This window comes from Pelophylax lessonae (genome assembly GCF_965119305.1).
Source record: "Pelophylax lessonae genome assembly, chromosome: 9".
Taxonomy (NCBI): domain Eukaryota; kingdom Metazoa; phylum Chordata; class Amphibia; order Anura; family Ranidae; genus Pelophylax; species Pelophylax lessonae.
This window is the reverse complement of record NC_138776.1, coordinates 136,833,656-136,856,161: the sequence shown is the minus strand read 5'-3', so window position 1 is coordinate 136,856,161 and position 22,506 is coordinate 136,833,656. Positions and strand designations below refer to the sequence as shown.

Below are 22,506 nucleotides of genomic sequence, written 5' to 3'. Positions count from 1 at the left end.
CACATCCCGCAGGCCGCTGCTAGCTTGCAAGCCTCCGCTATCCTACACAGGCCGCCGCCATTTTCCTGCAGATCGCACGAGGCCGCCATATTGGCGTAGCCTCGTGTCTCCAGGCATGGGGGCGGCCATGTTCGAGGTGACCAAACACCTCGTGGAGTAATTGGGAGGCGCCGGAAGGCGTGTAAAGGGGCGGAGCCACCTCCTTGGCCCAGGGAAAGCAAGCCAAAGACTTCCTGTCTGTAACAGACAGTGCTGGAAGCAGGTTGATAAGAAACTTCTGTGCATCAGGTGAGCCTCGGGGTCTCTCTCTCTCTCTCTCTCTCTCTCTCTTTCTGAGGGGTCCAAGCAGGTAGACTGAGGGGTGCTACTGCGCTGGGGGACTAAGTTAAAAAAAAAAAAATGTTTTTTTCTTGCAATTAATTTTTTTGTGTTTGCTGGCAAGTGTCTTGTTACATGAACCCTGCCACTCATGTATCCCCACCTGATCCCCTCGGGGTGGCCGCAGGACCCTCCAGTACCCCACTTGTGATGATGCATTATCAGCAGTTTTGGAGTCTTTGGTATCCCGGGTGGAGGTAGCCTGTCAGGGACGGGGGTCAAGAAGAGCGACCCCTGCCTACCCCTATGTCATCTGATACGTCAGATACGGATTCTGAGCTTGTCATTGCCGGGAAACCTTAAATCTTGAGGTTACACCGGCAGAGGTAGCTGAGACTCATATTCCTTTTTTTGGTACTAGCAAGCCTACCAAAATGGTGAAGGGTTTCCCTTGCCCAAATGGGGTCTTCCGTAAACAAGCCCCTGCTATTTCCAAACGCATTGCTAGGCGCTATCATTTTGAGGAATCCCTCATTACAAAGATGGACGGTACCACCAATAGTGGACTCACCGATTTCCAGACTAAATAAAGCCACTGTTATCTCGTTGGATTGACAGAATGGGCCCCACCCATCTCTAGGGTGGGGGGACGTCTTCACCGGTTTCCGGATACAGGGCTTTCCAGAATCCCGGATAAAGGGGTTCGCAAGGTCATATGGTCGGGATACAAGATCGAGTTTCGATCACTTCCACCGCTGCGATTCTTCCCTTCCAATATTCGACATCCCCGGGTCGCTTAAAAAGCTTTGCGGGGAACAGCTTGATGCAACAAGCAGTGGTAGTTCCCATTCCTTGGAGGAGTTCTAGTCGAACCTGTTCACAATGCCCAGGAAAAAGGGCTAGGTGCGTCCAATTCTGGTCTTGGAAGAGATGGAGTCCATCCATACAGTGGTGGCCTCCCTGCATCAGGGGGATTTCCTGGCGTCCATAGACATTTAGGATGCCTATCTTCATATCCCCATCTTCGCAGGACATCAGCGTTTTCTTTGCTTTTCCCAAAGATCATCCCTGGTTTCCACCAGGAGACTGAACTATCTGGGCCTAATTTTGGATACATCCTTGGCAAGAGTGTTTTTCCAGGCGGAGAAACTCCAGAAGATTCAGTCAATGATTCGGATGTTGCTGTCCGTCAACTGGCTGGGATTGATGGTCGCCTCCTTAGAGGCAGTACCATTTGCCCAGTCTCATACCCGAATTCTCCAAAGAGGAGATTCTTCTCATATGGAATCGGAATCCCGATTCCCTGGACAATCGGATCCGATTGAGCGAGCAGACCAGGGAGGCTCTGGTCTGGTGGCTTCGGTCTCCGATGCTCAGCCAGGGGAAGTAATTTCTTCTGATAAATTCCAGGTTACCGATAAAGGTGTTGGAACTGAGAGCGATCAGACTTTGTCTGATTTACTGGACCGAGCAGCTCCAGGGCAGTCCGGTTCGGATCCAATCAGACTATGCCACGGTCATGACTTAGGTCAATCACCAAGGGGCACCAAGAGTGCCCTGGCGGCCATAGAAGTGGCCAACATTCTTTATTGGGGGAACAGTTGTTCCAGTTCTCTCCGCGATATTTATCACGGGGGTGGACAGGCAGATTATTTCAGCTGTCAGATTCTGGATCAAGAGGAATAGTCTCTTCATCTAGAGGTATTTCACCAGCTGTCCCTTCATTGGGGCACCCCGGATATGGATCTGTTGGCAGGTTGGCTCAACAGGGCTCGCGCCCGCGATCCTCTAGCGGACGCAGCAGACCCCGTAGGGGAAGTATCAGCTACTGTATGTCTTCCCCCCTCTCAAGTTACTGCTGAGATTTCTCCGCAGGATACAGGTGGAGGGAACTCCAGTTATCCTGGAAATTCCGGGCTGGCCTCGTCAAGCCGGGTACGCCGACTTGGGCAGGCTAGTCGCAGACGCTCCTTGGAGACTTCTTCTCAGGGAGGATCTGCGGTCTCAAGGACCGATCTTCCATCGTGCTTTACAGTCGCTGGTTTTAACGGCCTGGCCGTTGAGACCCAGGTACTGAAGGACAGGGGATTGTCAGCTTCAGTTATTCCTACTCTAAAGCAAGGAAAGTGACTTCTAGCAAAGTCTATTATTGCACATGGAAGACTTGTATTGCGTGGTGTGAATCGTTGGGATTTCCCCCACGTACCTATTTGGTGACCCAAATTTTGGCTTTTCTGCAAAATGGGTTGAGCAGAAACAATCCTTGAGCACTATCAAGGGTCAGGTTTTCAGCATTAGCAATCTTCTTTCAGAAGCCGCTGGCTACTCATTCCTTGGTGCGGAATTTCATCCAGGGGTGCGGCACTTGGCTCCGCCAGTGCGCGCGCCCTTACCGCCCTGGGATCTTAATTTGGTTTTGTCGGTTCTGCAGAAACCTCCCTTTTAAAATATCGGGGAGATTCCCTTGCTTACATTATCCCAGAAGGTGGCCTTCTTGGTGGCTATCACTTCTGCACGCAGGGTGTCAGAACTGGCTGCATTATCATGCCATTCCCCATATCTTGTGGTTCATAGGGATAAGGTAGTTCTTCATCCGAAGCCATCCTTTCTTCCTAAGGTGGTTTCAGACTTTCATCTAAATGAAGATATTGTGCTACCTTCCTTGTGTCCGCAGCCCAATCATCATCGGGAATATGCGTTGCATTCCTTGGATGTGGTTCGGGCAATCGGGGTATACCTGAAGGCCACGGAATCGTTCCGTAAGACGGATTCACTGTTTGTGATCACGGATGGCCCCAGAAAGGGGTTGCCTGCATCTGCCGCGACTATCTCCAAATGGATCAGACAGACGGTGGTACAGGCTTATTCGATTAGGGGTCAGAATCCTCCGTTCCCTGTTAAGGCGCACTCCACTCGAGCGCTCAGTACTTCCTGGGCCTACCGCCATCAGGCGTCAGTGGTCCAGGTGTGCAAGGCGGCTACCTGGTCGTCGGTTCATACCTTTACAAAATTTTATAAAGTTGATGTGATGGCATCGGCGGATGCCTCATTTGGCCGCAAGGTTTTGCAGGCCGCAATTTGAGGAGACCGGTGGTCTACCTCGAGGGTTTTTTTCCGTTGGAATTTCAGTTGAGTCTCATCGTGTGATTGATGAGCCTTTAAAACTTCTAGTTGGCACCAGTTGGGCCTTCTAGATTGGATTTTGATTTCCATTTTCCCACCCCTCATTTGTGGCACTGCTTTGGGACGTCCCGAGTTGATATTAATCAAGGAGGACTACGTCTGTCAATGAGCGACAGAGAAAAATGGATTTTTGTAAAATCTTACCCTAAAATCCTTTTCTCTTAAGCTCATTGACAGACATAGTACCCGCCCCTCTGTTTTTGAGTTGGGTTGGGTTAAATTCTCTAAACACTGCTTTGTGACATAACTGATTTGCTGTAGCAGGAAGTGAGAGAATATACCCTCGGGGACTGCCCCTAGGGTGTGGCCAGAACGTTTTCTTTCCTGTCTAGTCCTACTCCTGTAGAGGGCAGTATAACCCGAGTTGATATTAGTCAAGGAGGACTACGTCTGTCAATGAGCTTAAGGGAAAAGGATTTTACTGTAAGATTTTACAAAAATCCATTTTTACATAGACACTCCTTGGCTAGTAGTGATTGAAGGGAGTGAGGACATACGCAGAGCCACAGTAAGTGCCCCTGAGTTAGAGATAAGCCCCGTACACACTAGAAGAAATTCGGCCGGAAATTTCGTCTGAAGACCGATCTGCCGATTTTCGGCTTGTTAGTATGATGCTTCCGACAACCGACTCCGACTTTTCGGCCGAAAAAATCCTGGTGTGCAGGCGATATAATTTTTGTCGACTGTCAACACACGTCCGATTTTTGTCTCGTTAGTACAGATTTTGACGGGGAAAAATCTTATGAGCAAGACTAGGCATGCTCAGAGATGAAAGAACACATACAAAGCAATCCAACACATGACATCACTTCTGAAGTAGAATTCTGTCGTGCGGGAAAATTCGTGTGCAGTCTAGAGCACATTCCAACCAACAGACACCACTCTGGACAAAAGACGGACGACCGGTCGGTGGAAATTCGTTGCGTGTGTACAAGGCTTAACTGTAATAAATTCAAGTAGCCCATATAGCCTAAAATTGTTCCCATATTTCCCTTTGCACTTCCATTCATACCTCCATTATACCTGCTATTTTCTTCATCTAGTCTGCTCTGCTAGGCACTTGAAGTCTCTTCCAATAGACTGGATTTAGTCGTCCAGCAGCGTTTAAGAGGTGTGGCAGCACATATTTTTTATAATGGCCAATGGGAATGGTGAGGACATGAAGTAAAAAGTGGTTAGGCGAAACAAGTATGTCTATATCCAAGATAGATTTAATCTGGGTCTTGCTGTTCAGCCAAAATGGACAGATACTAGGACAGTTCCACCAAATATGTAAAAAAGTACCGTAGTGCCCACATCCCCTCCAACAGAGGTTGGACTGTTAGGAGTAAAGGATTGCGAGCTTTGAGAGGACTTGGTACTATCGGGTAAGTCAATTATAGTCGTTCCACTGCGTCTTTGTGTCCACAGAACTGGAGTAAGTCAAATGATATAAGTGACCCAGCTGAGACACTGAAAATTCATGGTGCAAATCTCTTTCCCATTTTCATATAAAGATTGGTTTTCCCTGAGTGTCTGCCAATTCAAGTAACTTATTGAGTATGAAATAGGGTTTTTTTTTTTTTTTGCAACACAAAGGGTGTAATTTACTAAAACTGGTGCACACAGAATCTGGTGCAGCTGTGCGTAGTAACCAATCACCTTCTAGGTTTTATTGTCAAAGTTTAGGGCCCTTTCACACACGGAGTCCGTCAGGCGGACATGTATCCCCTGACATCCGATGCCCCATAAAGATGCATGGGGTGACCATTCAGATCTGCCAAAAAAACTGACAGGCGGATCTGAATGGTCCGCCTGTGTGAAAGGGGCCTAAATTGAACAAGCTGAAGCTAGAAGCTGATTGGTTACTATGCACAGCTGCACCAGATTCAGTTCTAGTAAACCTTCTTGAAGCTTCTCCCAGGGTGCAAGCATGAATAGCAGGTGAATCTTAGAAGATTGACTGGAAATTAAACAATTGAGTTATCTATAACAGCGGGCGGCCATTGGAAACCTATCATATTGCTCTCTCAAAGCATCCAACAGTAGCAACTCTAGGAGGAACCTGCGTCATCGCATTTCCCCTTTCCCCGCCCACATCCTGATAAAAGATCGGTGTTCACCTGGTGGGAACCCTTCAAGTGGTGCCAGGGGGGAGACAGGTGGGGACAGGGCACGAGCCCTTTTCATCCTATCCCAGAGGCATAGGACCTGTGCTCGAGCAGTAGAGGCACGACCGGGCAAGCCCCCTAAACTTGCTCTTGAGCCACGGAGTGTCTGACAGATTCCTTCCTGCTACAAATTTCTCCTTGGAGACCCTGAGTTTGTCTGTGACATAATGATGCCAATCCAGGATTCTCTGGAGAGCATTGGCTCTATATTAGGGTTATACATCTGGTATGCCAATTCCTCCTTTATCCTCTAGGCTTTTTTAGAGTGGAACTGGCTAGGTGTGGTCTATTGTTACTTCACACAAAATGCATGAAAAAACTATCAAGGGTCGAGAAAAATGTGCCCCCCCCCCCCCAAAGGCAGATAGTGGGTGTTCTGGGATGTGCACCCCCACAGCTGTCAATTTGGGAGTAGTGGCATGCAAATGGCCCCCACACGGGCGTACGCTATATTACATTATAAAAACCTGAACACCAAAGAGAGGCGCACGACTCTCAGCAATGCTTTCATAAAGACCATAAAAGAAATGGGAAACTGATCAATCTATGTGTTTCACTAGAAAAATTGAAAAGAAAGAAACAAATTATTCAAAAAATCAAAACAAATAAATACCAAAAAAATAATAAGCGGGTAGCCTTGGACTAGACATGAATAAAACTGACAATAAAAGCATGCTGCTGTCAACCATGGAGGAGGGTATCTACCTGAAGACAAAAGAGGAGGAAGGGACAGACAGCGCCACTGCTCTGGTGTAGTATGTCGATGTACGTGTAGCACTACTCCCAAGGGAGCTGCTGGTGACGGGTTCCCCTGGGTTACCATTAACAACGGTAAAACATTCTGACATATTTCCAAGTGTTTTCACCTCAGACAAGGACCAGTCCAGTTTCTTTTGTTTTTATGTTTTATTAGGAACTTGGATAGGAGAAGGGATGAGTGGGATACTCCAACTGAATATAACTATGCACAATAGGTAGGGACGACTCGAATAAATGCTGGTTAAAGCTGAGCAACGCTGAATACACTGAACTTGAGCTAGCTGGGCTAGGCTGCTGCTTCACTTTGCCCTTGGCTGTGAAAGGTTCTCTTTAAGCTTCCTGAGGTAATTCTGTCGTAAGGCAAGCTATTCCTTGAGGTAGACTGTACGGCTGAACAACTTCAGGGCCCTTCCTGGCGCCCCCTTTATCCCTAATCTTCAGGGCTCCACAATTTGGCACCCCCTTTACTATACACTCTGGGTTAGCTGGCTCCTTGATCCCCTTGACCTCTCTGGAGTGGTCCCCTCTCCTAGGCAGACCCCTGGGCAGATCCTTGAGTACTCACGATACTGTTTTTCCAGAAGTCTTCTGCCCAGCAGCTCCACTTGGTCAGCACACTGGATCCTCTGCAGCCCAGCTTAACCCCTGGTCCCTAGGCCGACTGCCTGGACCACCTTCCTCACTCTTCAGGAGGAGAGACAGCCGTTTACCTCCTCCTGGGACTTTGCTCCCGCCAAAAGACACCCTGTCACGTGCCCCCTCCAGATTTATTCCCAATCCCAGGATGCATTGCAGCAATGCTCACCCACTGGGACGGTCATAAACCCTGGTGTGCTATTGGCTAGGTTTCCTCTACTGTCCAACAAGGTACCTCATTGGACTCAACAGGTCACACCTGGATGCATGTGACAGGCTAACTAACAGATCAGGCCCCCCTGATGGGCAGAACAGGGCCACAAATATGCTTTGCCTAGCACCTACCTGGGAGGGTGCTACATCCGCCTTTATTAAAACAATGTAAAGAAAATCCTACTAACAAAGGTAGATGCATAGGGAGCAGTTAGGCAGAAAACTGTGTGCCGCTGTCAGTGCACTGTTCCAAGCTGCACAGGGGATCAGTCCGTAAGCGTCCATTCACACTTATAAATTGTGGAATTTCCATTGCCACTTTACCAATGCGAATTGATGCGACTTTGGTTGAGTGCGCCTTTGTTACAATTTTGGCTTTGACCAATGTGATCATTTTTGGTTGTGCTCTACAAAGTCGCTAGATATGTGCAGAATGCAAACATTTGTTGAGGTTCATTTGGTTTCTTCATTTTTTAACACATTCCAAACTTTCAGGATGATTTGGGTCGAAAATTGATTGACCGATCCAAATTTTGTGTGAAGAATAGCTGGTTGTTAATGAGTGGGCCGCCATTTCCCCTTAACAGCTAATGACTCATTAGCTGTCAGCGGGTGTCCCCACTTGGTTGGTTTTCCCACTGACAGCTGAATGTAAACATAAGAATGCCGGCAAAAGGAAATAAAAATAAATGAAAATAACAGCATGCAACCCCCCCCCCCCCCAAAATCCATACCAGACCTTTAACTGAGCAAGCAAAGCAGCCCCCTCCCCCCAAAATATACCAGGCCACATGCCCCCATAATGGGGGGGGGGTGCCCCCCCATGTGAATGAAGTAAACTGGGCTAAAGGGAAAAAAAAAGAAAAACACAACACAAGTTTTTGACAATTCCTTTATTAAAAAAAAAAAAAAAGAATGCCCCCCCCCCCCCCGGTGTAGATCCATTGTCGATCACGATGCCGGCTGCCACCGCCGACCCGAAAGAAACAACAAAAAAAAAAAACACTCCGGTCCCCACAAAGGCTCCCATCATCTCCTAAATAATGAAGGGCTGGGGCCACCAGGAGATGTCATAGGTGGCACTGCCCCCTTGTGGTGACATCGACCGAGTCGTCCTGCCACTTAGTTATTGAAGAGCTGTCAGACGGCGGGAGCCTTTGTCGGGACCGGAGGTTTTTTTTTTATTTTTTCAGGCTGGTGGTGGTGGTGGGCGTCGTAATTGACGATGGATCTACACCGGGGGCCATTTTTAAAACCTTTGTCTTTTAAATAAACGAATTGTCAAAAATTGCCTACTGTCATTTTTTAAACTACACTTTTTTTTTGTTGAATGAGTAGCGCGGGATCTGGGGGACCCCTTGTTAAAGGGGGCTTCCAGATTCCAATAAGCCCCCTGCCCGCAGACCCACACAACCACCAGCCAGGGTTGCGGGAAAGAGGCCCTTGTCCCCATCAACACGGGGTCCAAAGTCGCATGACAAGTAGCACAAGTGTGAATGGGGCATAACCCAGTGTTCGGATTGCTGAGAGTGTGCCAGCTCTTCCTAGGCGCTGAGCCACTGCTTACTGTCCCAGTACCATGTAAGGTCATTACACCGATGACACCACCAAAGGATTCAGGTTGCAAAAAGACGCGTTTCAAGGAAAGGCCTCCTAACTGCATAGGCAGTTTTTTTAGTAAAGGTGAACTAACACACTTTAAAGTGTTACTAAACCCACAACAGTAAAATCAGTCTGTATGTGCAGTAAAGCATGCTTGTTATACACACTGTGGAACCTAAGGGGTTAATCCTCCGTATTGTGTGAAAACGCTGTTTGATCCTGTCTTCTGTGATCCTCCCCTTCTTCCACAGTTTCCAACCCTTCTCCTGATAGAACAGAGCCTTGGGAGCACTCTGCACATGCTCAGTTTGGTGTGTATTGCTAGAGTTTTTTTTTTTTACCTGGGAGAGTGCATGTGATCAGCACAGAGCCAATTAGCACTGTCCAGATAGAGGGTCAGGGGTCCTGCAGCCTCATATGACAGTCAAAGGAGAATGAAAACTCCTAAAAGCTTTAACAGACACAGATAGAATTCACAAGACTGGTATATACTGCTAATGAGAAAAGGTCTTTAGCAGTTTATATTTGCTACAACTATTGCATTTCCATGTTCTGTGTGCTGTGGGAGATCAGATAAAGTGAATGCAGGCTCCTGGGTTTAGCAACACTTTAACTAGTTCCTGTCCACGCTATTGCCGAAAGACGGCTATAGCGCGGACCATAATTGTCCATGTACATACTCCCTTGCATGAACTGCCTGTGCGCTCCATGTGGAGCATGTGCAGCTCACTCTGTGATCAGCGAATCCATGAGACTCGGCTGATCACAGATCGGTATAAGGGGCCGGTCCAGGCCCCTTACCATGTGATCAGTCCCTCCACATTTAGAAACACTTGCTTGAGTTTTGTGGCCACATGACTGCTTGATAAAAGTTACAAAATGGTATTTTGTTCAGATTTATATGCAGCAAATAGAAAAGAGTACATGTAGACAGGTGCAGTCTATTTTCTTCACTGTAGGTGGCGCTCAGCTGCAGTGGCACTGCAGTTGGAGAGCAGGTGAAAAGGATCATGGTTCCTCTGTGGCAGCCGTCATTAAATGGCGGCCCGTGGTCCAGGAGCGGCCCGCACGATGCTTCCACCCGGACCCGTCAGGCCACCAGTGTGGCAGTGTAAGTAGTCATTGGTTTGCTGGGACCGCGGGTGTCCCAGCAACCAGGGACATCCCGTGTGTGCCCCGCCCCCTGCTTCTTTCTTTGGCTCCCTCCCAGCCGCCCGCGAGTTGGGGCGTGACGTCAGGTGCGCGTCCTGCCCCTAACTGTGGCTCCTGACTCTCACACTCAGCCTAGCCGCGAGCTGGGGCGTGATATCACATGCAACCCCCCCCCCCCCCCTGATGTTAGCAGCTCCTGGCTCTGGCATTTTCCGCTCCCAAAGGTATGCGGGGTACATTTTTTTAGGGGGTTGCTTATTTTTATAAAATGCAGACTGATGGGCATATTTTGTTAAGGTGCACACAGATGGGCACATTTGTGCCCATTAGAGTGCCCCCTAACATAAAATGTGCCCATCAGCGTGCGCCTTATTTTAAGTTAAGGGTCACGCTGATGGACAAATTTTATGTTAAGGGGCACTCTAATGGGCATACAGTATTTAATGTTAAGAGCAACGCTGATGGACACGTTTTGTTTTGCCCATCAGCGTGCCCCTTAACATAAAATGTTCCCATCAGAATGCCCCCTAACATAAAATATGCCCATCAGAATGCCCCCTAACATAAAATGTGCCCTTCAGCATTCCCCTTATTTTATGTTAAGGGTCACGCTGATGGGCAAATTTTATGCTAAGGGTCACCCTGATGGGCATAATTAATGCTAAGGGTCACGCTGATGGGCAAATTTTATGCTAAGGGTCACGCTAATGGGCACATTTTATGTTAAGGGCCACTCTAATGGGCATATTTTATGTTAAGGGCCACTCTAATGGGCATATTTTATGTTAAGGGCCACTCTAATGGGCATATTTAATGTTAAGAGCAACGCTGATGGACACGTTTTTGTTTTGCCCATCAGCCTGTCCCTTAACATAAAATGTTCCCATCAGAGTGCCCCCTAACATAAAATATGCCCATCAGAATGCCCCCTAACATAAAATGTGCCCATCAGAGTGCCCCCTAACATAAAATGTGCCCATCAGAATGCCCCCTAACATAAAATGTGCCCATCAGCATTCCCCTTATTTTATGTTAAGGGTCACGCTGATGGGCATATTTTATGTTAAGGGGCACGCTGATGGGCACATTTTGTTAGGGGGCACGCTGATGGGCAAATTTTATGCTAAGGGTCACGCTGATGGACACATTTTATGTTAAGGGGCACTCAAATGGGCATATTTTATGTTGAGAGCAACGATGATGGACACGTTTTGTTTTGCCCATCTTTCTGAGTCATAGCACAGACTTCAGATTCGGCCCAAAGAAAATTTTAGCGACGGACCTCCTTGAATTTTAATTCATTACCCCTGCTCTATGGTTTACTGGGTCACTTGGGAAGCTATCCGATTGGAATCTGCCACCCCATGTGACCCTGGTGGCCATCTTGAGTCAGGCAGAGCCTATTTAAAGCCCTGGCTCCTGGGCTTGGCGGGCATTTCGCATGTGTAGTGTAGTAACTGGTCACCCAGCACATCTGAGACCCGCTCTGCTATCACTGTTACATTTTGTGAGTGTTAACAGTCGGGAGCCTTCCGGTCTGGCTTGTTGTAAATTTTTATTGAACTTTAACATTAAAACAAGTTCTGTTCTCTGCGGCTGGAGTGTTTACTGCTGCTGCACCCCCCCCCCCCCCCCAAAAACACACACTAGTGTTAATTTTCTTTCTTGAGGGGGGGGGGGCGGAGCCCTATAAATACACTATATTACTAAAAGTATTGGGACACCTGCCTGTACACACACATGAACTTTAATGGCATCCCAGCCTTAGTCCCCACATCATAATCCCCCCTCCAACAAATTATTTCAAACAGTGCACAAACAAGGTCCATAAAGACATGGATGAGTGAGTTTGGGGTGCAGGAACTTGACTGGTCTGCACAGAGTCCTGACCTCAACCCGATAACACACCTTTGGGATGAATTAGAGCGCAGACCATGAGCCCGGCCTTTTCGTCCAACATCAGTGCCTGACCTCACAATTGCGCTTCTGGAAGAATGGTCAAACATTCCCATAGACACACTCCTAAACCTTGTGGACAGCCTTCCCAGAAGAGTTGAAGCTGTTATAGCTGCAAAGGGTGGGACAACTCAATATTGAACCCTACGGACCGAGACTGGGATGCCATTAAAGTTGATGTAAAAGCAGGCGTCCCAATACTTTTGGTAATATAGTGTATGATGCTATGTGGGTCCCTGTGATTTCTACTCTGAGGTTCCATGGCACACTACCTGAGAAATGCTGCCCTATGCTATCCAAGCATTAATAAGAAAGTTTGGTCTTTATCTATACTGATCAGGAAGAGTGTAAAGAGATGGAAGGCCAGGACTTCCTCCCATGGTGGGATCCTTCCAGGGTGCACAGTGATGATGGATCTGATGAGAGGAATGCTCAGCTCTGTCAACATTCCTGAAGTTTGGGATCCTGCTCTTCCATACATGGGCACAGTGCTGTGTCAGAGGGGGCGGGGCCAGGACCTCCTACACACACACTCTGCCCAATAGAGGCAGGAGAGGGAATCTGTGCGCCGCTTGAACAGTCTTTGTAGGGAGTTCCCGGCTGTCACACGCCACGCCCCTCTGTGCCGGAGGATCAGTCCTTGGGAGAAGCTGGGCACACACAGCTTGCCGGGAGAAGACTCAACACCGCCCTCCCACCATCCATCCATCCATCCCTCCGGACTATGACCACCAAACGCATCGTCCTCTCCGGACCCGCACCATGGGGCTTCCGACTGGTCGGGGGAAAAGACTTCGATCAACCTCTAACCATTTCCAGGGTAAGTCCCAGCTGTGATCTCTATAGAGTTACATAGGGGATCCTCTGTGTGTGTGTATCTCCCAGCTGTGATCTCTATGGGGGGAGATCAGAGATCCCCCTGTGTGTGGAGATCTCTCCCTGCAGTGATCTCTATTGGGGAGATCTGCTAGCTGTGACCTCTATGGAATAAGATCAGGGATTCCCCAGTGTGTAGCGATCTCTCCCTGTAGTGATCTCTATAGGGGGAGATCTCCCAGCTGTGATCTCTGTGGAATAAAATCAGGTATCCCCCTGTGTGTAGAGATCTCTCCCTGTAGTGATCTCTATGGGGGAGATCTGCCAGTTGTGATCTCTAGTGGGGAAGATCTATCAGCTGTGACCTCTGTGGAATAAGATCAGGGATCCCCCTGTGTGTGGAGGTCTCTCCCAGCTGTGATCTCTATGGGGGGGGGGGGGGAATCTCCCAGCTGTGATCTCTATGGGGGAAGATCTATCAGCTGTGACCTCTGTGGAATAAGATCAGGGATCCCCCTGTGTGTGGAGGTCTCTCCCTGCAGTGATCTCTATGGGGGGGGGGATCTCCCAGCTGTGATCTCTATGGGGGAAGATCTATCCGCTGTGACCTCTGTGGAATAAGATCAGGGATCCCCCTGTGTGTGGAGGTCTCTCCCTGCTGTGATCTCTATGAAGGGAGATCAGAGATCCTCTGTGTGTGGAGAGCTCTTAGCTGTGATCTCTATGTGGGAAGATCAGGGATATTCTGTGTATCTGGAGATCTCCCAGCTGTGATTCCCTATGGGGGGTAGATCAGGGGTCTGTATCCCCCATACACAGTCATAGAAAGGTCATGTGTATATGATCTCTCTGCTCCTCTCCTTTGATCTCTATGTAAGAGATGACTGGCAGGGTGGAGCACACACCGTTTCCTGACTTCTATATGATACTCTGTCTACTTTGCCTAAAGGCAAATTCATGCTCAGCAAGCTTCACTGCAGCTGCTTGTGGACTACAGGTACCAGCATGCTCCCTCAGGCACACGCTGCTCTGCAGAAGCCAGTTAACTGCAGACCAAATGCCAGTTTATAAAATCCAGAACAACCAGATCTGAGCAGGTGACCATACACTGTACAATCTCCTTTTACATTTACTATCAGTCTAATGGGATACAAACCAAATGGACTGTTAAAGAGGAACTCTAGTCTTCAGGCTGGGCCCTTTTGCAGGTATAGCGATGTTTTAGGCACTGCAGAGTTTGTAGAGGCCGATCTGCTAAAAGCCTTAAAGTGGAATTAAACCCTCTTATCCTTTACAGCCAAGGAAGCTGCTTCTGTTTGATCTGCAAGTGCCATGGAGCTGCACGTGTGATCAGTTATGACACCAGCCATTTGATGGTTTGACAGTTTGGTTGAGGACACAAATAAATGTGACAGTTAGCAATCCCCACATTACAGGAATGTAACTGTTTTTTGAAACCGTTAATTCAATGGGCTTGGTTCCCGCTTTAATTTACTGATGTTCAGGGCTCTGGGCAAAATTCTTCAGCAAAATGGCAGCCTCCAGTAAGAAGAAACCGGAGCAATGCTGGAGGCTATTTACAGCACACACTAACTTTGTAGCAGAATTATCATTGTGGAATTTATGTTCCTTGCTATAGAAAGCTATTGTGTATCAAATTGTTATGGGTTAGCGCCGGTTCACATTACCGCGACGCTACTTCCCGGGGCGACCTCCGAGATCGCGGTGCGAGCAGCGCGCCGCGACCTCGGATCGGCCGCCACGGACTTCATAACATTGAAGTCTATGGCGGTCGCCTCCTGGTCGCCCCAAAGAAGCTCCGGACCCTTTTTCTAGGTCGGAGCGACTTGTGTCGCTCCTATTAGAACGGGTCCGCAGCTTCCCTATGGGAGGCGACCTGCGGCGACCTGTGAGGCGAACAGGTCGCCCTAGTGTGAACCGAGCCTTATTGTAAAATCTATTTTTTATTTATTAATTTTTTTTTATAGCAAACATGTTATAGTTGCAAAGAGAATTGCACAGATCAGCCCTGATCCTCCTCTTCTGGGGTCGCCTGCCAGTGCTCCTGACTCCTCTTTTGGGTGTCACCATAGGAAGTCTGTTTCTTTGTGTGAGCTTAAAGCGGAGTTCCACCCAAAAGTGGAACTTCCGCTTTAAATAGTCCTAACCCCCTGACATGCCAGATTTGGCATGTCATTTTATTTTGGGGGGGGGGGGGGTGGGGAGCGGGTACCTAGTTTTCACAAGTACCCGATCCCACTTCCGCTCGGAGCGCCGCGGCGCCCTGATCGGAAGTTCGCCTCTCTCCCTCCCTCCCCTGCAATCTTCTGGGACATGTCAGAGGTCCCAGAAGATTGCCGGCCAATCACGACGCATAGCGCAACTCGCGCATGCGCAGTGCGTACCCGGCTGTGAAGCCGCAAACTGTCACAGCCGGGTGTCCACATCAGTGATGCCGGCGCCGCAGAGAGGGAGAAGACGGCGCATTGCTGGACCGTGGGACAGGTGAGTGTGCGGTTAGGCTGGAACTCTGCTTTAATCCTGAGCAGCACTGCCTGCATGCATAGACACAGACAGTACGGCTCGGCCCCGCCCCCATCCCTTGTCACAGGATATGACTGACAGCATTGGGAACCAGTGGCTCCCATTGCCTCAGCAAAGCCAGTGAAAATGAGGAGAGGATTGAGAAGGGTAAGTGTAAGGGGGGGGGGGGGGGAGATGAGGGGACAATGTTACTGCCTAAACATTTTTTTTTTCTTTTCCCCCCTAGGGAATGCTTTAAAGTGATTGTAAAGGTGTATGCCTGTGTGTAATAAAAAAAAAAAAAAAAATATATATATATATATATATGTGTATATATAATTTTAAATGGCATGTTATACTCTCTTGTTCTGTGCAGTGGTTTTGTACATGACAGCCCCGATCCTCCTTTTCTCAGATCCCCTGCCGGTGGTCCTGCTCCCTCCCTTCTGCCAAGTGCCTCCACAGCAAACAGCTTTCTATGGGGGCACCAGGACAGGCTCACTCCTGAGCCGCTGCTCTATCTGTCCATTCAGACACAGAGCGACACTTTGCCCCGCCCTCACAATCTCATTTGTTTACTGGCTGTGATTGACAGTATGGCTCCCACTGCTGTCTCAGCCAATAAGGAGGGAGAGGCCAGGGACAGCCGAGGCTCTTGTGCACATCGCTGGATCAACATGGGGCTCAGGTAGGTATGGGGGGGGGGGGGGGGGGCTGCTGCGCACAACCTCTTAAGGGGAAAAAATGTTTAGGCTTTAGAACCACTTTAATGTTTGTCATCCTATTATATAGCTTTGGTAAATCTAAAGGAGATTGTACAACCAGATAATTTTGTGTATGGCCAGCTGTATTGTTTTGTGTAGAATTCTGCATGGTGGGTTCTGTGAACTTGTTCATGGTTTCAGTATATTTTAGCATATTCCCATTCCTAGGGAAAGTTAGTAGTGACTGGTAAAGTTTTAAATGAGATGGGGATGGAATTGTAGATGTCACAGCGTGTCAAATTGTGATAATTTCCCATTCTTATCATTATCATAGGGATTGTGGGACAATCATTCTATGTCTAGGAGTAACCCTAGGATCACCATACATGTTACAATCTGGCTGTACAATTAACTTTAGATTTACTAAAACGATGTAATATGAGGACCTACCTAAAGCCAGCCATAGGTAGTTTGAATTTTGGCTGGTTCAGCAGAAACCGGCCGAGATTTGAACTGTGTGTGGGCAGGCTGAATGTACCAAGTTGATTGATCAAATAACTTGGGTACAACCAGCCAATGGGATTCCCTTGTGATTATCACTAGCTGCTACCGGTAATCACGGTCTTCTCCAGGCAGGGCGGGGAGCAGTTGCTCAGAAGGAGGGATTCCCCTGTCAGCACTGTCTGTGTTGATGGGGGGATCCTGCAAGTAATAGTTGGACTGACAGGCAGCCTCCTCAGTGATCCTGCAGCTGGTGATTTTTTTTAGCTATCAGAGGAATTGTCAGTCTGAAGCCTATTATACACTATTAGAATGATCATTTCATATGGACTGGTTAGATTCGATTCTGAAGGGACATGTTGGAAAATATTACTTGTTAGTGATTATAACGCCAAATTTTCATTTAATCAACTCAGTATTCACCCTATAAAAATCGAATGCACATTATCGGAAACAAAGAATTCCTTAATTTGTGGGATTTCCTCTAATTTCCTGTTTGGCTATGGGACAGGAAGTGAAGAGAAATCTCCCCAACGGGACACAAATGACAAAAAATAAACTGTCAGGGGTTATGACCTTCCCTTACTCCATCCAAAATGAATAAAACCATTTTGCCCTTAGTTCTTTAATGCTGCTGTCCCTATTTTTTTGAAAGCACTGGAGCTGAATGCAGTGGTGTCAGCTATGGTGAGTGGAAAACCATTTATTTGACTGTTTATAGGTTCACAATGCGTTTATAAAAACTACGCACCTGAATGCATCTGGTGTGCACAAGCCCTAAAACAGACCGCGATCAGTCATTTGTTTGACTGGTGTGGCTGGTTACTGCATGTAGGCAGTCCATGTAATGCAGGCCATACATGGGTCGAATTCCAAACACATATTCTATGAAAAAGAACTGCACATGAGCTGTGACCTGGAAAGAAAAGAAGATTCCCGGCCACAGAATTTATTTTCTGCAGCAACATGAGGTGAAGTTGAAGGCTTGGTTGGGCAAATTTTGAATCAGTGGTGGCACCATTGGATTACAAAACTAAATTTCTGATTTTTCAAATGAAAATTTGTTCAAAATGCGACCCATGTATGGCCTGCATAAGGCAGCTCCTAGAAATTTCTTCCGCGGTTGCAGGAAAAAAATTTGCACAATTCCCCCATCAACACAGGCAATTTTTTTTCTCCCAGGATTGGGTCGTGGATGGACAGGAGAGGCCATCCCCGCCGGGAGAAGGCCATGATTATCGCTAGCTGCTATAGTCTGAAGTCAATCGGAAGCAAATCTGGCAGACTGGTTGTACCCTAGTTGTTCGATCAATCAACCTGGTACATTCAGCCTGCCCATTAATGGTTCAAATCTCAGCCGATTTAGCAGTTTAAACAGTGTATGGCCGGCCTAAAGCCCTGTACACACGCAACGATTATCGGCTGACCGATCGTCCGTTTTTTGTCCAGAGTGGTGTTTTTGTTGGTTGGAATGTGCCTAGACTGCACACAAATTTTCTCGCCTTACAAAATTCTACTTCAGAAGTGATGTCATGTGTTGGTTTGCTTTCTTTGTGTTCTTTCTTCTCTGAGCATGCCCAGTCTTGCTCATTAGATTTTTCCCTGTCGAAATCTGTACTGACTGCATGAAAATCGGCTGTGTTTTGACAAAAATTTTATAGCCTGCACACCAGATTTTTTTCGGCCGAAAAGTCGGAGTCGGTTGTCGGAAGCATCATACTAACAAGCCAAAAATCGGCCGATCGGACGTCGGACGAAAATTCCCTGCCAATTTTCGACGCGTATGTATGAAGCTTAAGTAGCTGTATGGACACAGCTGCTTGTCCTAATTTGACAGGCATGCGAGTGAGTGGCCCCCGAACGCAGGCAGGATGCCGGCACCCCCACCTGTCAAATTAGGACGAGGAGCTGTGTCCATACAGCCACTATGTCCCCAAAGTCTTCCATCGGCGGCCTACATGTAGAATAAACAAACGTTCCTATTCAAGGTGTACAGGCCTCAGCACCCCTGCAAAAGGAGGCCTAAAAAGGCAATTGATCATGCTTGTTGGCATCCTTATAATGCTCGTTGGCATTGTTTGGCTTATGTAAGCTGTTTCTATGTTTATATGATAGTCTTCTTCTACACATCACTGCAGCTCTGTAGACAAGGATTTGTCTGGTGGTGACATGGCTGTTTTAGGAAAGGTGATTGTGGCTGTGGTTTGGCCTCAGTCCAGGGTGAGCTCATCCATTTTACAGAAGCCATGATTACAGTGATGTGAGGTGGAGGCCAGGCCTATCTGGAATACAATGCAGCTGAAGATAAACCCAGAGTTTGGACAATGAACAGCTGTATGTTCTGACTGACTTTTGTGTGTAGGTCAGATTAAATCCTAATGGCAGTTCTCCTCCGCCTTATGTCAACACAAAGGGCACAATGTGATAAGACCTGTGAGGACAACTCCTGACCAGGACCATACCATAAGCTTGCATGTACACCCGAGCACCGCGTGAGCAGGGCGTGTTCCTGGTGATTTCAAAGCTTTTTTTGGACCGTTTTTTTTTTTTTTTTTTTTTTTTTATAGTGTCTTTTTTTACAATCTTTGCACAAGCGTTTTTAGCACATGTTTCAAGCTGGGCAAGGGTAGAAGGATAGTTCTAGTGGAGGGGAGGATTCTTCAGGTGCAAAATCATGTGTTTCACATGTTTATAGAGGACCCTATTGAGGTCTATGGGCCAAAAAACACCCAGTTTTTGCTAAGAAAAAAATAAAAAAATTGCTTGTGTACTTCAGAGCATAAAACCAATAAGCGCTGAAATGTAAACAGGCACAATTACTAACAATGGGATTCTGCATGTAGAGCAAAGTCAGGCAGGGTAAAAAGCACTACTAAATGCTAAAGGCCCGTACACACGATAATTTGGAAGTAAAATTTAGTCCAGTGAATGATCTGCCGATTTTTTTATTTATTTTTTCTCGGATCAGTAGTATAGTGTTTTTGACAACCGATTACAAATTTTTGTATGGCAAACACTGGATGTACGGGCTATAAAATGTTTATTGTATGTGAACACAATTTTCGTTTAGTACAGTTTTTGTCCGAAAAAAAATCGTGAGAGCAAGACTAGGCATGCGCGGAAACGAAAGAACACATACAAAGCAATCCAACACAATGACATCACTTGTGAAGTTGAATTCTGTCGTACGAGAATTTTTGGATGAAAGTTACCTCTTCACTTTCCATATGAGACTACCGGTAGCATGCAACAAAAACAGCGGAAAATTTGTCCGATAATCTGATCGTGTGTACGAGGCTTAAGGTAGGTGTGAGTGGGAGCTCATTCATGCTTGTGGCACATAGCTGTGTTAATGTATGGTTAACTTATGAGCGTGCATCCATTTTCATCAGTTAATGTGCATTTCTCGCAAAATAATCTGACCAAAATTACACATACTTGAAGGTAAGCGTGATATACATAGAACGATGAAGGTAATGACACCATTCATTAACATTCTATTATTTATTTTATTTTAACTAACCCATCTACACCCTGCTGGAGGCAGTGTATGATTTTACCATCATTGGCCACAATGAAATTGTAATGTTACTATGAATGGTTAAAACATGTTTATCATGTATATCCTTCTGTTGAGAACACAAATCTTGAGGGCCCATTCGCACTAAGGGTCCTTTTACACAGGGGACTCAGTTTTGCTCAGCGGGGATCCATCCACCGACCCCCGCTGAGCAGGCGGATGACAGGTCTGTGTCCGCTTACTTTGCAGAGAAAGACCTGTCAGATGCCCGCTCTCCTCCGTTTCCTTCCGTCTTGATTTCACGGACCACATTGAATTGGAGAGCAGTGGGTGTCAGCGGACGTATCACCGCTGACATCCGCTGCTCCATAGGGGTACATGGAGCATCCGATCAGGTCCGCCAGAAAAACTGACAGGCGGACCTGATCAGAAAGCCCGTGTGAAAGGGGCCTAACATGTTGCCCATGTGCACAATACATGCATTAGTGTGATGCGGTTACCCTTCAGAGTGGCTTGCCAACTAGGGTTTCCACCTCATCCCTTTAAAGCAGGACGCACATTAATTACACAGGTTCTGTGGCTGATTAGGTGGTAATTAAACTCACTTAGTGCCTTATGTGCATTATATTAGCTTCAGAACCTGTGTAATTAATGTGTCCTGGTTTAAATGGATGCAGTGGCAACCCTATTACCAACTGTGTGGCATTGCAGCCCAGCACATTGTGCAACAATGCACCATCTTGCATTGCCATCTGCTGCCAGAAATGGTACGTGCACCCTTTTGTTCCTTTCTGGTGCTTTAGGCACCCCATTCAAGTGAATGGATCTTTAGCCACTTAAGCCCTGGAAGATTTTACCCCCTTCCTGACCAGGGCCTATTTTACGATTCAGCACTGCGTGACTTTAACGGACAATTGCGCGGTCATGCGACGCTGTACCCAAATGAAATTGACGTCCTTTTTTTTTTTCCCACAAACAGAGCTTTCTTTTGGTGGCATTTGATCACCTGTGCAATTTTTTTTTTTTTTTTTTTACATTTTAGGCCAATTTATTTTCTGCTACATATGTTTGGTAAAAAAAATTGCAAAAAGCATATTTTGATTGGTTTGCGCAAAAGTTATTGCGTTTACTAACTACTGGAAAGATTTATGTCATTTTTATTGTTTTTTTTTTTTTTTTTGCGGGACTGCGACATTGCGGCGGACAGATTGGACCCTTGACTGACATTTTTGACACTTTTGGGGGTACCAGTGACATTACTACAGTAATCAGTGCTATACATATGCACTGTTACTGTAAAAATGACACTGGCAGGGAAGGGGTTAACTTTATTTGAGAAGGAGGGGTTAAGTGTGTCCCTAGGGGCGTGCTTCTAACTGTGATTGGATGTGGCTGTGTGTGTAACTACAGAGAAATACGATCCTGCATAGCAGGACCGTATGATCTCTGCAGTTACACAGGGGGAATGGCAGGTGGCTTTGTTTACATTAGCCGCCTGCCTTTCTCCCTCTGTAACCGACGATCGCCAGTGACCAGCGGACATCGGGTCCACCGCTCACACAAGCGGGGGCAGGAGCGCACCTCCAGCGGCGCGCGCTCGCCCCCTAGACCCTCACAGGCTAGCGACGTAGTACTACGTTGCTTTGCCTATGAGGGGCTGACTGCCGACGTAAATAGTCGTGCGGCGGTCGGCAAGAGGTTATTAGATTTTTCCCTATGCGTTTCAGCTGTTGACAGTTCAATTGGAGAACAGAATGAAAACATTCTAAGCAGAGGTGTAAGCTTCAACCTTTTCTAAATATCAGGGTCCCCAGATCCTTCCCCTATTGGTCTGTTAAGTTTGGCCATGCACCAAGAATCTTTGTTGGTTTTTCTAATCGTTGTTTAGTCGTGTTCGACTCTTTGTGACCTCATGGACCCTAGTGCGCCAGGATTTTCTGTCCTCCACTGCCTCCCGGAGCTTGCTTAACTTCATGTTCATTGTTTCGATGATGCCATCTATCCATCTTGTTTTTCTGTCGTCCTCTTCTCTTTTTTTCCTTCCATGTTTTCCAGTATTAGGGTCTTTTCCAATGAGTCCTCTCTTGGCATTAGGTGGCCAAAGTATTCAAGTTTCAGCTTCAGGATCTGTCCTTCCAGGTGGTTGGTGGGGTTAAATTGATGTTCCTTTTCAACTGAACTGAGACAATTTGAAGGAGCAGGATGGAAGTTTCTTCTTGAAAGAACACATTTCTAGCAGTGTATATGATGTTCATTCAGAAAGGTCCTTTTGTTTTTCAGATTTGAATGTTGGAAGTAAATTTAAATTTTGAAACGCATTCGGATGATGTTTAAGTAATCGAATGTACTGAGAATTTTTGTTTGACTGCTCATACAAACTTTTTTTTTTTTTTTTTTTTTTTTTTTTTTAACATTTGTTCAAACAAATATTTGTATAAATATTTTGTACAAAAATTCTCAGTACATTTGTAAC

At 46.9% G+C, this 22,506-nt stretch overlaps 1 protein-coding gene across 2 annotated transcripts in view; it reads left to right on the top strand.

Annotated features, from left to right (window-relative positions):
* Positions 1-12,585: 12,585 nt before the first annotated feature.
* The window catches only part of LOC309564621 (PDZ and LIM domain protein 1-like), a 92,930-nt gene continuing 83,009 nt past the window's right edge, over positions 12,586-22,506 (top strand). For both annotated transcript variants that reach the window (XM_082269279.1, XM_082269278.1), the window contains exon 1: positions 12,586-12,789. In XM_082269279.1, the coding sequence (XP_082125405.1) occupies positions 12,694-12,789 (96 nt within the window). In that variant the 5' untranslated portion in view covers positions 12,586-12,693. The remainder of the gene's footprint in view (positions 12,790-22,506) is intronic.